Raw genomic sequence first — 15802 nt, forward strand, 5'->3', positions numbered from 1 at the left:
TGACCAATCATTTTAAAGGTAAACAAATGAGCTGCGGCGTGTGTGTGCGTGAGTGCGGACGCGCTGGGTCAGTCAGTAGCACGCAGAGCAGAGCGTCAATGAATTACGCTTTCTAGCGAAGTATGAAGTCTGAACGGTGAGCTAACTGGGCGACTGTGGTAAGAGTTTAGTTTTAAACATTTTAATTACCAATAAGCAATATAGGCTCTTCTTTATTTTTGGTAAAAACAAGTTTTGTCAGTGCGTCGTGATTCATTCCTGTTGGCTCAAAGCGCGATTGCGGTTCATGCGCTTTAAACGTCCACAGATTTTCTTTAGAGCTGTTGTCACACCGATTAAGTTTATATTTGAATCATATGCAGATATATAGATATAGTTTAGGTTGGAGAAATAGGATGTCTACATGGACTTTGGGTTAATTCAGAAAAGATTCGATTCGACAGGTGGACGCGAGTGACTTCCAGAGAAATGCCCTCCTGGCGTCAGCACAACTCTTATCGCGCTCACTTTTATTGTTAGACCACCCTTTTTATCTGTTCCTAGGAAATATTGCACCATTGAGATATGCTTCTTTTCTGAGCGGTTTGTTCCTGTGGGTTTACAGACTCGCATTCATATTAATATAGTTTATATATTCTTTATGCGCTCTTTTTAGAAATGTGTAGTTGGGGTGAATGCCATATTTCGTTCATGACAAACTAGGAAATGTGCGCGATTTTGGAGTCGTAATATAACGTTAGACTTATATTCTGAGAATTTGAGTTTTTCCTGTATCCTCCTAAATGTATTGTAAATATATAGAAATAATGTTTATTCATTTGAATGTACACATTTAGGCACTGATTTTAACTTCCTTTCAGATAGAGTGGAACAAATATATATATATATATATATATATATATATATATATATATATATATATATATATATATATATATATATATATATATATATATATATATAAAATGTTATTTAAATATTACAAATGTCTTTATTTTGCAATCAAAAATGGTAAACGTTGGAATTTGGTTACTACAGGAAAGCCATGTCATAAGAGCTTAAGGTGGTCAGGCTGGTTTTTGGAGCATTGTAGCTGGTTATTTAGGGGTGTAAACTAGTGGTTTTCCTGTTCTAACCAGCTTGATCAAGATCTGTCTTGTTAGTCTCGGCCCCACCAGCTGGCAGTCCATTCTTTATCTAGTAGATCGATGATAAGTAGAACTTAAAAGCTGTAACTATTGTATGATATGGCCTATGCCACGATAGTTCATAATAGTATGATTAACAAACATAATCAGAGAAGTTCTAAAAAATAACCCACTTTACTAGAAAGTATCATTTTGTTTGGCATGTAAAATGGTAAGTTTTTAAAACAGACCCAAACAAATAATTAATTGTGATTTTGCAGCCATGCAAATTGTATTAGACCTTTCAAAAGCCATTTTAAAACACCATATGTCTATGTGTGAACTTTTAGGCAAGCACTGGATGTGCATCTGGGGTTTCGGACCTATGGAACATCATCCTAAACTCATATTGTTCTCATACTCCTGAGGGAAATGGGGAACGGAATATCAGAGCAACCCAACTTTCTGTCCAGTCTTCCGTTCTGTAATTCTCTTCACATCGCTATTCTGGGTCTGGACTTTGCAGGCAAAACGACGGTCCTGTACCGTCTGCAGTTCAATGAGTTTGTCAACACTGTCCCCACCAAAGGTTTCAATGCAGAGAAAGTCAAAGTAGCTGTTGGGGACTCACAAACAGTGACGTTTCACTTTTGGGACGTTGGCGGCCAGGAGAAACTGCGCCCTCTTTGGAAGTCCTACACACGCGGCACTGATGGCATCATGTTTGTTGTGGACTCTCTGGACACGGAGAGAATGGAAGAGGCGAAGACGGAGCTTTACAAAATTGCTCGCTCCTCAGAAAATCAAGGAGTGCCTGTGTTGATTATTGCTAACAAGCAGGACTTGAGACGGGCTCTGTCATTGTCACAGATAGAGACCATGCTGGCACTCAATGAACTGGGACCCTCTACGCCGTGGCACCTGCAGCCCACTTGCGCCATCATTGGTGACGGTCTCAAAGAGGGGCTTGAAAGACTTTATGACATGGTCCTAAAACGAAGAAAGATGCTCAAACAGCAAAAAAAGAAAAGATAGACCGTTATTGTATTATATAAAAGGAGGAAAAAAAGGACAATGCAAGTTGATAGTTTCAAACTTAAATTTTTATGTGCCCAGAGTTGGTTAGAATCAACAAGCACTTTAGTTGTTTACTTTCTCATTGTTTACTTCTCTGGTTGTTTACTATCTGTCATAGACTTAAATCTTTATATTAAGTTTATATATTTCTTTTATCACACTGAAAGGTGATTTTTGTTGGAGGTTTTATTTAGATTGTTTATTTGCAATAAAATGGCTTGTTTATTCTAAATTGTCACATCATGTAATACTTTAACACATAGGCCTGCCAAATATTATTTCATTTTATGGTCCGGTATTTTTCCTTGCACTATCATGTTAAAGGAATAGCTCACCCAACAACTAAAAATCTGTGAATGAAAACCTATTTACATTATTTTATGTTTATGTTGTTCCCTGAACATTTCATTCTTTTTTACAGAAAGCTATTGTATATAGGGATGCACGATATCAGTATCATATCAGTTATCAGTCAATATTTTTTACTTGTAGTGATATTGGATATTTAGTTGTGCATGCTCTTTAGTTTTACATTTAGATTATAATTGCAGTCATTTAATGCTCACTTCAAGTTCAAATTTAAAACCACAAAAAATTGAATAACAGTTAAATGTAATAGGAATATCCATTTTTCATGCTGTACATTTATAATGTTGTGATGCCTACATTGATTTTAGTTTTTGTTGACAATTGTAAATATTTTAATATTGATTTAACTGTTACAGTCCATAACATTAAAGTAATTATTGGCATATTAGTATGGTGCAGAATTTCAGTATTGGTGCATTCCTAATTACAAGCCATTAGAAAACATATAATGTACAGCACAAGTTATATGGATTGCTGTTATGATACTTTTATGGTGCTTTGTGTCACTTTTGGAGGTTTAATGATTCATACCCAATTCATTTTTCACATATTCATGTTTCACACAAAGAATTAGGCTAAGTCATACAGGTTGGTGAGGAAAATATATACATATTTTTTTATTTTTGGGTGAACTGTTCCTTTAATGCATCCCTTTAAAAAACAGTACTTGGAGCCTTGTACCACCACATTCTTCTTTGGTTCAGTAATACTAAGGTGAGAATAAAAAGCAAATGCCTCTGTATCGTACATTATAAGACCTCTGTCTGTTGTTATCAGATTAGAAATGACCTTTCACCTATGATGTATCCACCTTTGCAGGCATCAGAAACATTGAAAGAGCTCAACTGGAAGGAATTTGTAGGATTTATCTGCTGTGTATCACATGCTCCTCTAAATTCCAGTCCTGCCTCGTAAATCCAGAGCGACTGGGACTCTTACCTCCCCGTTCCATTGATGTCAGTAATGCTGAGCTGGGATGGTGACACTGGAAAAAATCTGTGCAGTTTCCTTTCCCACACCTGCAGGATTTGGAAACCTGTTGGTTCCCCAGTAAAGTGGTCCTAAAAACACTTCTTTATACACTTCAATAACACTTAAAGGCTTGGTTCACCCCAAAATGAAAATTCTGTCATTAATTACTCACCCTCATGTCACATCAGTGGTTCAGCCGTAATTTTACAAAGCTATGAGAATACTCTTTTTGCGCAAAAGAGAACAATAATCAACGTAATCAGCGTTGTTTACGTTCAGCTCTGAACGTAAACAACGCTGATTATGTTGATTACGTTCTGCACTCTCAGAAATAAAGGTACAAAAGCTGTCACTGGGGCGGTACCTTTTTAAAAGGTACACTTTTGTACCTATTAGGTTCAAATATGTACACTTTAAGTACTAATATGTACCTTTAAGGTACCAAAATGGACCCTTTAGGTACAAACATGTACCTTTTGAAAAGGCACCGCCCCAGTGACAGCTTTTGTACCTTTATTTCTGAGAGTGTGGGATACTCTCTAAAATGGCGAAAGACTAACTAGGGGAGAAGAATTGTTGAATAAATTATTGTTTTCTTTGCACACAAAAAGTGTTCTCGTAGCTTCGTAAAATTACGGTTGAACCACTGATTTCACATGGACTATTTTACCGACGTCCTTGCTACGTTTCTGGACTTGGGAACATTGCAGTTGCATTGCTATCTATGGAGGGTCAGAGAGCTCTCAGATTTGATCAAAAATATTTTAATTTGTTCTCCGAAGATGAACGAAGGTCTTAGGGGTTTGGAACGACATGAGGGTGAGTAATTAATGACAAAATTTTCCTTTTTTTTGGGGTGAACTAACCCTTCAATGTATGAATTTCATTTATTTAATAAAATACCACCCTGCTGAAAAAAAAACAGCTAAAACCAGCCAACCAGCTTAGGTCATCTAGGCTGGTTATAGCTGTTCAGCAGGCTGGTTTTAGAGGGGTTTTGGCCACTTTCTTAGCTGGTCAGTCTGGAAGACCAGCTGGAACAACCAGCTAAAATCAGCTTGACTAGAATTACAAATCTAGTCTTGCAATTCTGCATTTATATGTTGCAATTCTTGTAATTTGAGTCTTGTAATTCTAAGTCTAAGATTATATGGAACTATTCTGAATTTTGGAAAGATGGAAGCATCAGAATTGTGCTGAAAAAATGTAAAACTATGAGAGAAGTTATAATTACCTTTTATTATTTATTTTTTATCCCATGGCAGAAACAAGCTTCCATACTAGGTCCATAGTGCAGAATTATGCTAAATCTATTTTTCTGCAACCTTTTGTTTAGAGAGAAAAAAGGAGTAGATTATGTGAATGCCCTTTTTTCTTTTCTCTGAACCACTGCTTGTAAAAGAATACAATTGAACAGAATGAGGGAGTCTTTTTTGTTTTGATACATGGCAGTTTTCTAGAAATTCACAATGCTTTTTGTTGCTTTTAACCGATTGTTGGTACTTTCATGGGTTGAACTCAGTTTTAGACATTGTTTGAAGGAAAACTATGAGCTTGTTGTGTTCAGTTTATCTCAGAAACCCTGCAGTGCAGTCTATGAGATTGTGTGGGAAAGAGAGGTATAGCGACCTGGCTCTCCATGACGGCTCCCCTCACTCCCCCCGTCTGTATCTGATGACAGTGTGTTGGCAGACTGCTTTTGTTCAGCTCTGCTCTCATCTCATTCCAGCTTGAAGGATGAGGTCGGGGTAGATGGGTGTCTAGCTGTTTTTCCTCTGTCCTTTTGTATGAAAAATAATTTCTCAGTGGGTTCAAACGGGTGCTGCACTCTTATTAGACCTCATCAAGTGTTCATTCTGACAAGCATTATTAGATTAGGAGATTTTATGGGCTAAATATGTAATGTTTTGGTCTTTTAGAACTAAGTAAACATTGTGTTCCGTAACCACAGAACTCTGGTTTATATCAGTGTGCTGCCACAGATAATGTGATCACTGCAAAGATCTTAAGCATGTTTAGCGTGTAAATACTGATTGTGTTTAATCCCTATGGCTTTAGTTGTCATAAGGACTGTATTCATCCTGATGCTTGTTGGTCCAGCCATGTCTGATCCAGCCTCAGCGATAAATTACTGCATTGAAAAACTAGCTGGTGCTTGTCTCAAAGAATCATTGGTGACTGAGTTCCCACGGTCAAGGAAAGGTTTTTTAAATTGTGATTTCCGGTCCTGTGAAAGTCATGAAAATGATCAATTAGAAAAAAAAAAAAAAAATCTTGTGAATTTTAATTGTAAATACACACATTTTTCTCCCCTCAAGCTATATTAATGCTTGAAAATATTTCTTTGGCTAAACGGTACAAATTTTTTTGTTTTTGAAAGCTTATGCTAAACCTGGCTGCATTAGATATAAAAACAGGACAGCAAAGTATTATTACATTTTTAAAAAGACTGTTTACTGTTTTAATATATATTTTAAAATGCAATTTATTCCTGTGATGGCAAAGCTGAATTTTGTCACATGATCCTTCAGAAATCATCCTAATATGCTGAAACATTTCTTGTTATAATCAATGTTGTAAACAGTTGTGCTGCTCTTTTTTAATGAATAGAAAGTTTAAAAGAACAGCGTTTATTTTAAGTAGTAATGTTGCAATTTATGCCATGATTCTTCATGAAGATAGCCTTAGATGGCAACACATGGCAACAAAAATAAATAGCTACTTTTAAAAATATCTTACTGTCCTACTTTTTTTTTTTTTTTTTTAATTGCTTATACAGTATTAATGAATAAATGCTGCAATGAAGGGCAAGGTTTTCAGTAAATAATTGTAATCATATGGCTTAAGAAGACTATTTATAGCACACGGTTTTATTTTTATTAATTATTATTAATTTTTTTTTTTTTTTTTTTTTTTGTGAGTTTGACAGCCTCGGTCTCTTTTCATATCATAAGCATTTACAACATGAAATATCCATACTCTTAAATGTCTCACTCAGCAAGTGTAGTGTTTCCAGTATTTCCAAATGTGAAGTTAAGGAAGTTTTTCTTTGTAATAGTTGTTTGTATAGTGCACACCTCTGCTGCATTTGTCTTTGTTTCTAGATATTAATAGATGTCTCTTGACTGTGAGTTACTTAATCTGTCATGCTGAAAAGCATTTAAATGATGAATTAAAGTTGTAGTATGAGGAAAGTATTTGTGCACATTAAGGAAAGAATAGCTGAGCAAACAGAGCCTCCTGTGAGTAAAAGAACAACTTAGTCTAGTCAGACTAGTTTTATTCTTTAGAGGAATGTTCTTTTTGTGGTGTGCATTTCCCCCCTCTTTTTCCTCCTCGCAGTTTATGTAAAATGTTTGCTAAAATTTGTTTAGCTGATAAGTGACACAGTCTCTAAAAATACAGTATATTTATGGACCTTTAGTTCAAAAGAAGTCAAAAGTTTAGTTAAAAAAATAAGCATGTTATCAAAGGAATGACATGAGAACTTTTGCCATGGAAATCAGATGTACATATAGCCTTACTTCCACAATGTGGCAATGTTTTTAAAGTACAGAAGAATTCAGAATAAACTGATCATTTTCTTCTGTTGGTTAATTTGACTGCTCAGTAGACAGGTCTCAACAAATCTCAGCAATACCAAGTAATTTACAATATATTGCAATAGAAATTTACTTTAAGAATGAGTCAGCACGCATGCAGAAACATGCTGACACCTACACAATCAGCTTTTTATACAACAAAATCATTTCACACAACAGTGCCAAAGTAGTCCACAGGTATGTGTATCAAAGGGTTTTGGATGCCTGTACAATCTCTTCATCTGAGATAATTTTTAAGGGAATGAGATTGTACAAATGTTATTTATTAGTTAAAGAGGTCATTGTCTTTTTATAAATTTTATATGTATACATACATATACATACATATACATACATATACATACATACATACATACATACATATATATATATATATATATATATATATATATATATATATATATATATATATATATATATATATATATATATATATATATATATATATATATATATATCACACACACACACACACACACACACACTCAATAGTTTGGGGTCAATAAGAAATCTTTTATCAGGGCTGCATTTATTTGATTAAAATACAGTAATACTGTGAAATATTATTACAATTTAAAATATTTTAATTGTTTTCTAATTGAATATATTTTAAAATGTAACTTATTCCTGTTATGGCAAAGCTGAATTTTCAGCCTTCCGTTCTAATATGCTGATTTAAAAAAAAAAAAAAAAAAAAAATTATCATCAATGTTGAAAATAGCTGTGCTGCTACATTTTTTTTTGTGGAAACTGTTACTTTTTTTCAGTATTTTTTATTTAAGAAAAAAATCTAGAAACAAATATCTTCTGTAACATAAATGCCTTGACTGTTTTAATCAGTTTGTGCATCCTTGCTGAATAAAAGTATTAATTTATTTAAAAAAATTAAAAAAAATCTTTGTCTGTATTTAAATCACTTTGTGACTAAAATTTTCTGAAGTCATTTAAGAAGACATAAACTTTAGAGTCATATGTCTAAAGTACTTTTGTGTTTTTCTTTTTTTTTTTTTTGTCATGTTGGAGTTTCACAGCCCCAGTCCCCTTTCACTTTCATTACATTGGAAAAACATTGGATATTCTCCAGAAATCACGGCATGAATGACATGAGAGTGAGTAACTGACAGAATTTTATTTTTGCTTGAATAGTGTAGCTTTATCATAAAAGTTTAATGCAGATATCTGTATAAAATCACAAACACCTTGTCTGCCTTCTGAAGAGTGTGCACATGTGAGATAAAGACGTCTTCAATAGCAACAGGAAAGGCAGGAACTCAGTCATCCAAGCCAAAAGTGCAGCGTATCTTTGTTCTGTATACTATTCTCAAAGGGTATATCATGTTTACCTTCTAACTAGACCACTCAGTTGAAGAACAACAATGTTTTCTCTCTCACTTTCTAAAACGCAGCTGTTTTCAGGTCTTTTCCAGCCCTGAGGAACAGACTGCTGTTCTCACCTCTGGAGCTGTGAGCTACTTGAGCTCGCTTGCCTGTGCAAACAAAATCCAAGAGTCCTTTGGGGTACTCGGTGACGAGGGCACTGTTGTGATTTTCTGTGTGCTGTAGCAAAACCTTTTTTTCCACAGGGTGCAGGTGCTTCCTTCTGAGGAAATCAGAGGTGTCCTGAACAACACTGTTATCAGCAACTCTTTCAGTGAAGAATAAACACATTCTCACATGGATCACATGGATAACAGGAATCCTGCTCTGTCGGATACACGCTTGCCCTAAATGCTGATCTAAGGTCAGTGCAACCTACCTGGATTCATATCAGAATGTTAAATTGCATCAGCACTTTATAGGTCAAGTTATCTAAAACTGCCTTGTTACAGGGAGGAAATCCTGTCCATTGCTATTTGGTCACATGGCCTGTGTAAATAAAGGCTCTATTTGTAAATGATCTGCCATGTAAATAATCTCCATGAATGCATGACTTCCAGTTTGCATTCCCATCTCGTCTCTCATCTGATAACACTAAAAGATGGTGAATTGTTTTGGCTTCACTGCATCTCATGAGATTGAGTTTGTTTATCAAGGGCCTATATGTGACTAAGAGAAGATTAGATTAGTTAGTAATTCTCTTCTGTTAATACAGAAATGTGACACTCACACTACAGATATTAGAAAATTATGTTTTTAGACTAACATTTTTATACAACATATTTAAATCAATTTATTTTCATCCTATACCAATTGATCTAATGTATTTTTATTTATTGTTTGTTGTATTATATTAATTTGAGTAATTAAATAAATGGCATATCTTTGATATTAATAATAAAATACACTGAGCAAAATTATAAACGCAACACTTTTGTTTTTGCCCCCTTTTTTCATGAGCTGAACTCAAAGATCTAAGACTTTTTCTATGTACACACAAGGCTTATTTCTCTCAAATATTGTTCACAAATCTGTCTAAATCTGTGTTAGTGAACACTTTTCCTTTGTCCTTTGCCGAGATACTCAGATGCTGATTAGACAGCATGATTATTGCACAGGTGTGCCTTAGGCTGGCCACAATAAAAGGCCACTCTAAAATGTGCAGTTTTACTGTATTGGGGGGGGGAGTCCGAAAACTAGTCAGTATCTGGTGTGACCACCATTTGCCTCACACAGTGTAACACATCTCCTTTGCAAAAAGTTGTTGATTGTGGCCTGTGGAATGTTGGTTCACTCCTCTTAAACGGCTGTGCAAAGTTTCTGGATATTGGCAGGAACTGGAACACGCTGTCGTATACGCCGATCCAGAGCATCCCAAACATGCTGAATGGGTGACATGTCCGGTGAGTATGCTGGCCATGCAAGCACTGGGATGTTTTCAGCTTCCAGGAATTGTGTACAGATCCTTGCAACATGGGGTCATGCATTATCATGCTGCAACATGAGGTGATGGTCGTGGATGAATGGCACAACAATGGGCCTCAGGATCTCGTCACGGTATCTCTGTGCATTCAAAATGCCATCAATAAAATGCACCTGTGTTCGTTGTCCATAACATACGCCTGCCCATACCATAACCCCACCGCCACCATGGGCCACTCGATCCACAACATTGACATCAGCAAACCGCTCACCCACACGACGCTGTACACGCTGTCTGCCATCTGCCCTGTACAGTGAAAACCGGGATTCTCTTCACCATGAAGAGAACACCTCTCCAAAGTGCCAGACGCCATCGAATGTGAGCATTTGCCCACTCAAGTCGGTTATGACGACGAACTGCAGTCAGGTCGAGACCCCGATGAGGACGACGAGCATGCAGATGAGCTTCCCTGAGACGGTTTCTGACAGTTTGTGCAGAAATTCTTTGGTTATGCAAACGGACCGATCTTGGAGGTGAAGATGTTGGATGTGGAGGTCCTGGGCTGGTGTGGTTACACGTGGTCTGCGGTTGTGAGATGTACAGTGGATGTACTGCCAAATTCTCTGAAATGCCTTTGGAGACGGCTTATGGTAGAGAAATTAACATTCAATTCATGTGCAACAGCTCTGGTGGACATTCCTGCAGTCAGCATGCCAATTGCACGCTCCCTCAAAACTTGCGACATCTGTGGCATTGTGCCATGTGATAAAACTGCACATTTTAGAGTGGCCTTTTATTGTGGCCAGCCTAAGGCACACCTGTGCAATAATCATGCTGTCTAATCAGCATCTTGATATGCCACACCTGTGAGGTGGATGGAGTATCTCGGCAAAGGAGAAGTGCTCACTAACACAGATTTAGACAGATTTGTGAACAATATTTGAGAGAAATAGGCCTTTTGTGTACATAGAAAAAGTATTAGACCTTTGAGTTCAGCTCATGAAAAATGGGGGCAAAAACAAAAGTGTTGCATTTATAATTTTGTTCAGTCACAGTGTATATTAATTTCAGTAATTAAAGAAATTATTTATTGCTTATATTTGTAAATATTATTTACAGTAACTATATAAATAAATATGAATTAACAATGAAAAATGCTTTATTTTTTAACTACTATAAAAATCAGAAGTTGTCTTTTTTTAATGTTATTTAACTGACCTGAGCTAACATAAAAAAACATTGAACAGTTGTATTACTGTATTACTGACTAACATGAACAAAGCTTAATAAATATAGTAACAAATGTGTTGCTCAATGTTAGTTAATGTTTACCTTATTGTAAAATTATTACCCATTTTTCTTGTTCTTTTTGTAATATTACAATTGTCATGTCCTGCATGTTTATACGTTGCTTCGAATAAAATAATTTACAAAATGAATCAATGAATGATTGTAAATATACATTTTAAAAATTCATTTGATTGTGCATCTTACTGTTCAAAGTACGCTGAAAAAAAAAAATTGGTGTAGGATTTTAAAAAAATAATAATTTCACTCTGCAAGGAACATTGAACTGAACATGAAATTTTGATACAGAAAGATTGAAATAGTATTTTCTTGTAAAAGATACACGATAATAGTTTTATTGGCAAAAACCATTTTTGCGCTCTATTTATAAACACTCATTTCCTACAGTCTGACAGTCTCAAAATAACCAGTGATAGACACGTGAACACCAATAGCAGTGACCATAGCCATAACACAATTCTTAACCCTATTTTCTAAATGACAAACAAAAAGGAGGAAAACATCCCTATCAGTCAGTTTTACGTAATGACTCTGATCCTCTGTTTCTGCAACATCCTGCCATGTTAACAGGTCTTCATTACCAGTGACTCATTTCCTTTGAGGATGTTACACGTGGTGAACATGACTTGATTAGCACCACACACATGCACACACTCACACACTCTGATACAATTAAGGGAAAGAGACTTCTGACATGATGTTCTGTCAGACGCCCCACAGTGTACACAGTGCCTGCAGTATGCTTTCCACTTACTGGAGAGGATGCAGCTGCTAAACGTGAAAACTAAAAGTACCTTCACAAGGGACACCGTTCATTCCAGTAAGCTGTAACCTCAACATAATCAAAAAGAATGTAAATTTAGCATTATTTTAAAAATGTAGCTTGAGTTGTAATACCATATATGCTTGATTCAACTATGAGAATCCTGACAAAATCCAATATGTACATGAGTTTGTTTCTTCATCTGAACAGATTTGGAGAAATTTATTATTTAGAAATTCATTGCTCACCAATAGATTCTCTGCAGTGAATGGGTGCCGTCAGAATGAGAGACCAAACAGCTGATAAAAACATCACAATTATCTACAAGTAATCCACACAACTTCAGTACATCAATTAATGTCTTGTAATGCAAAAAAGCTGCATGTTTGTAAGAAACAAATTCATCATTAAGAACATTTAACTGTCACTTATGGCCAAAATATGAACCCATAGTCCATAATTACACTTCCTCCCGTGAAAAAGTCCCTGTTGTCCTCTCACATCAAATCCACCAACATGTTTGTTTAGAACTGTTTTGGACTCTTTTTGCTTGTAAATTGGTGCTTGATCTGCGCATATTTCTCTCTTGATTCAGATGAGATGATCTTTTTCACTGGAGAAATCAATATTATGTAGAGAGGACTCTTATTTTAGCTGGAAGTAATAGTCAGAAGTTAAAAATGTGTTGATGGATTTGTATCTTATAAATACGCAGCTTGTGGATTATTGTGATGTTTTTAATCATCTTTTTGGACTCTCCTTCTGACGGCATCCATTCACTGCAGAGGATCAACTGGTAAGCAAGTGATTTAATAATGCTATACATTTCTCCAAATCTGTTCTGATAAACAAACAAACTCGTAAATTTTCAGCAAATGTTCATTTTTGGGTGAACTATTCCTTTAATACAGTAGTACCAACAATTACATGAACCGACAATTTTAGTAGTAGGAATAATGTTTTTTTTTTTTCTAACCTACATTATCTAATGTATTTTTGATAACATTTAAAGTTGTATTCATTAATATTACTTGCATTATAAACATGAACTAACATTGAGCAATGGTGTATTATAAATTAACACAACCAAAGCTATAAAATGTGTTTTTTGTTAGTTCAGAGTTCTTAATGCATTAACAAATTTCAACATGTAAAGTGAAATCATATTGAAAATGTCAATGTTTTTGTACAGGAAAAATCGTGTGACAATGATTAGGTCGGTTTCACTCAGTAAAAACCCCTAAGCAGCTTATGTAGGCTATCATATGGCATAACTGTGTGACACTAAGAATTCCATATATTTTCTGAAGTGGGATTTCTTCTGCTTAAACTTTCCCACGGAAAGCAGTGGAATGTTGTTGTTCGGTAAAAACTCATATGGATCTATGTATATTTATGCAATTTGTAGCTTGCTCTTTTTGTTGTTGTTGTTGTAATGTAGCACCATGTTTTAAAGCAATGTAAAAGATTTACTTAACAATCAAATATGACTTTTCTTTACAGAATTATAGGTTACACAGTGTAGGCCTGATCGGCGAGCACCATACCAGGATCCAGACACAACCACATTTCCTCAGCTCTGATAAAGACCCCCGGAGACGTGAAGTCTCCTGTTTACAGTGAGCAGTTTTGGTGTAATAAATGTTGATTTTGTTCAGGACATAATTAGTGCTGTGCGCTTTGAAGCCATGAGCGTGGGCAAACATGTTCACCAGTCTCAACAGTGCTCTGTGACATCCTCTAGGGATTAAAGTTACTGCAGCGTCCCTACAGCACAGCAATTATGCTATATGCTAATAATGATTACATCTCTCTGCTTCTTTTGCCTCTTAATTTGGCTGATTAGACAGTCAACGTCACTGCTGCAGTACAGCTAAACCCACATTTACAGCCTCCTCACACAGCTAGGCTTTTAACTTTTGTCTTTCAAAAGACCGTTTTTAGGCGATAAAACACAAGTGTTTTTGTCTGCCATTAGTCTTGCTTTCATGAGACTATTCTCGATTACACGTGTAATTTGTTATTCTCCTGTAACGTGTTATGAATTAAATAAAAATTACTTTTTATTTATATATATATCTTTTTTTTTTTTTAATAAAGTGCCTTTAAGAATATGGTGTATTTGTTGCTGTAGAAAGCTGCATTGCCCCCTACTGGTGATAAGTTGTCATTACTTTCTTCTAATTGCAGTTGAAAGGTGGGAAGGAAACATTTTTTAATATATTTTTTTAATTAGTAGGTTTAAACATTCAAAATGGAAAAAAGGTGGCATCAAAGAAATAATAATTGGTTAGATAAGCTGACATGAATGTTTATTGTCAATGATTATTGTCAGGTTACACAGCAAGAAAAGCACAAATAGATGCTTGTTTGTTTTTTAATAGAAAATAGTGTGTTTGAATCATTGCTCAAAACTCTGCCATCTGCTTCTACTCTACTCAATATGCATTTAACTTATTTACACCAAAAAATTAGTGGTAATATAATTTTCACTCAGAAATTGCTAGTAAATTTCATAAATAATTAGAAAGTAGTATTTTTCATGAAAAAAAAAACCCTCCAATAATATTTCAGCATTTTTTTGTATTTCACTTTAGTGGCTTTCTGTAGCTTTCTAAAGAAGATGCATCTGTGAAGCCCTGAAGTATCCACAGATGTCATTTTCTCCCATTGATGTGGCGTGATTTTTGTAGCATCTGTATTTTTCCCAAACCTTTCCAATATTCTCTTTCTAACAACCACTGTTTTAGTTATTAGAGACTGATATTTACTGTACTCATGAATTGAGCATAGGTTTATCTTGAAATGAACACCAGGTGTACCTTGTTAGCATCTTTAGTGTGACTTCCCATGATAATTGATTTCTTCACCCAATTTAGGTTGATAAAACACAGCGGGATGAAAACTTTTCAATTAAGCCACTTTTGTTTTTCATATAGTTAATTCTTAAGACCATTACCCTTTTTTCCCTTTTAAAATTTTAATACGCTTTAATTTGTTTGTTATAAGAGAACAATGACGTGCTTGCATTGACAAAATAAACTGTGACTAGCTTATAAATGATCACATTATTTTTCTTGGGACCCTGGATGGAAAAGAAAAGTTGTATATTCCTCATTCTTTCTGATGTAAATTTAATTTGTATTCTTTTATAATTAATTAATTTTTCCCTTGCAGATCTATTGGACTCAAAAAGCAGAAATACATTTGGTAGCTCATTCCTCAAGTCAGATGATCAGATAAGCAATATATTTGCCACTACTGAGACTAAATCAGTGTTTTCTTTTCTTTTATCTTTAAATGCTGAGTAGGTTGTTGCTCATTAAGAACTACTTGTTAAGTGACTTCCAAACTGTTTTGAATTTACAGCTTTTGTGTTTTAACAGTCCAGGCTATAGTTATAATACCCTTACAAATATTAATAAGAACTTTTATCTGTTTTTTCAATATCAAACAGAAAAATACTGACGTACATAACATAATGAGCTAATATTATTATATTAGGCAGTAACATTTATGGCAGTGTAAAACACTGGGCTCCATGGTGCGCCTGCGCACTTCCATGCTCTAGATGGCGCCATTGTGCCTCGAAAGAAAGCATCACGCCAACTCTGACAAAAAATGATATTGTCAAAAGTGTAGTCTTTTGTAATTCAGTTTGGATCAAAAGGTAGTATTTATATATAGCTAAAACTTGATATACGACTGCTTGATTTTATGCTGATTACTGAAAATATACTGCGTTTTCATATAATTTGTGGATGCATTATATTCTTTGAATTGA

At 35.0% G+C, this 15802-nt stretch overlaps 1 protein-coding gene across 2 annotated transcripts; it reads left to right on the top strand.

The window, feature by feature from the left end:
• The first annotated feature begins 26 nt into the window (after nucleotides 1–26).
• Nucleotides 27–3562, top strand: arl4aa (ADP-ribosylation factor-like 4aa). 2 transcript variants are annotated; one of them, XM_058799025.1, is made up of 2 exons: nucleotides 27–136; nucleotides 1478–3562. In XM_058799025.1, the coding sequence occupies exon 2, from the start codon at nucleotides 1560–1562 to the stop codon at nucleotides 2160–2162; it is 603 nt and encodes a 200-aa protein (XP_058655008.1). In that variant the 5' UTR covers nucleotides 27–136; nucleotides 1478–1559; the 3' UTR covers nucleotides 2163–3562. The 2 variants fall into 2 exon arrangements, with proteins under 2 accessions (XP_058655008.1, XP_058655006.1); XM_058799023.1 differs by having other exon boundaries at nucleotides 33–158; nucleotides 1478–3561.
• Nucleotides 3563–15802: the final 12240 nt, after the last annotated feature.

Source organism: Onychostoma macrolepis, chromosome 15 (genome assembly GCF_012432095.1).
Source record: "Onychostoma macrolepis isolate SWU-2019 chromosome 15, ASM1243209v1, whole genome shotgun sequence".
Classification (NCBI taxonomy): Eukaryota; Metazoa; Chordata; class Actinopteri; order Cypriniformes; family Cyprinidae; genus Onychostoma; species Onychostoma macrolepis.

Excerpts from the sequence above, each read along its gene's own strand:
- arl4aa (XM_058799025.1), top strand. The coding sequence starts at position 1,560 with ATGGGGAACGGAATATCAGAGCAACCCAACTTTCTGTCCAGTCTTCCG.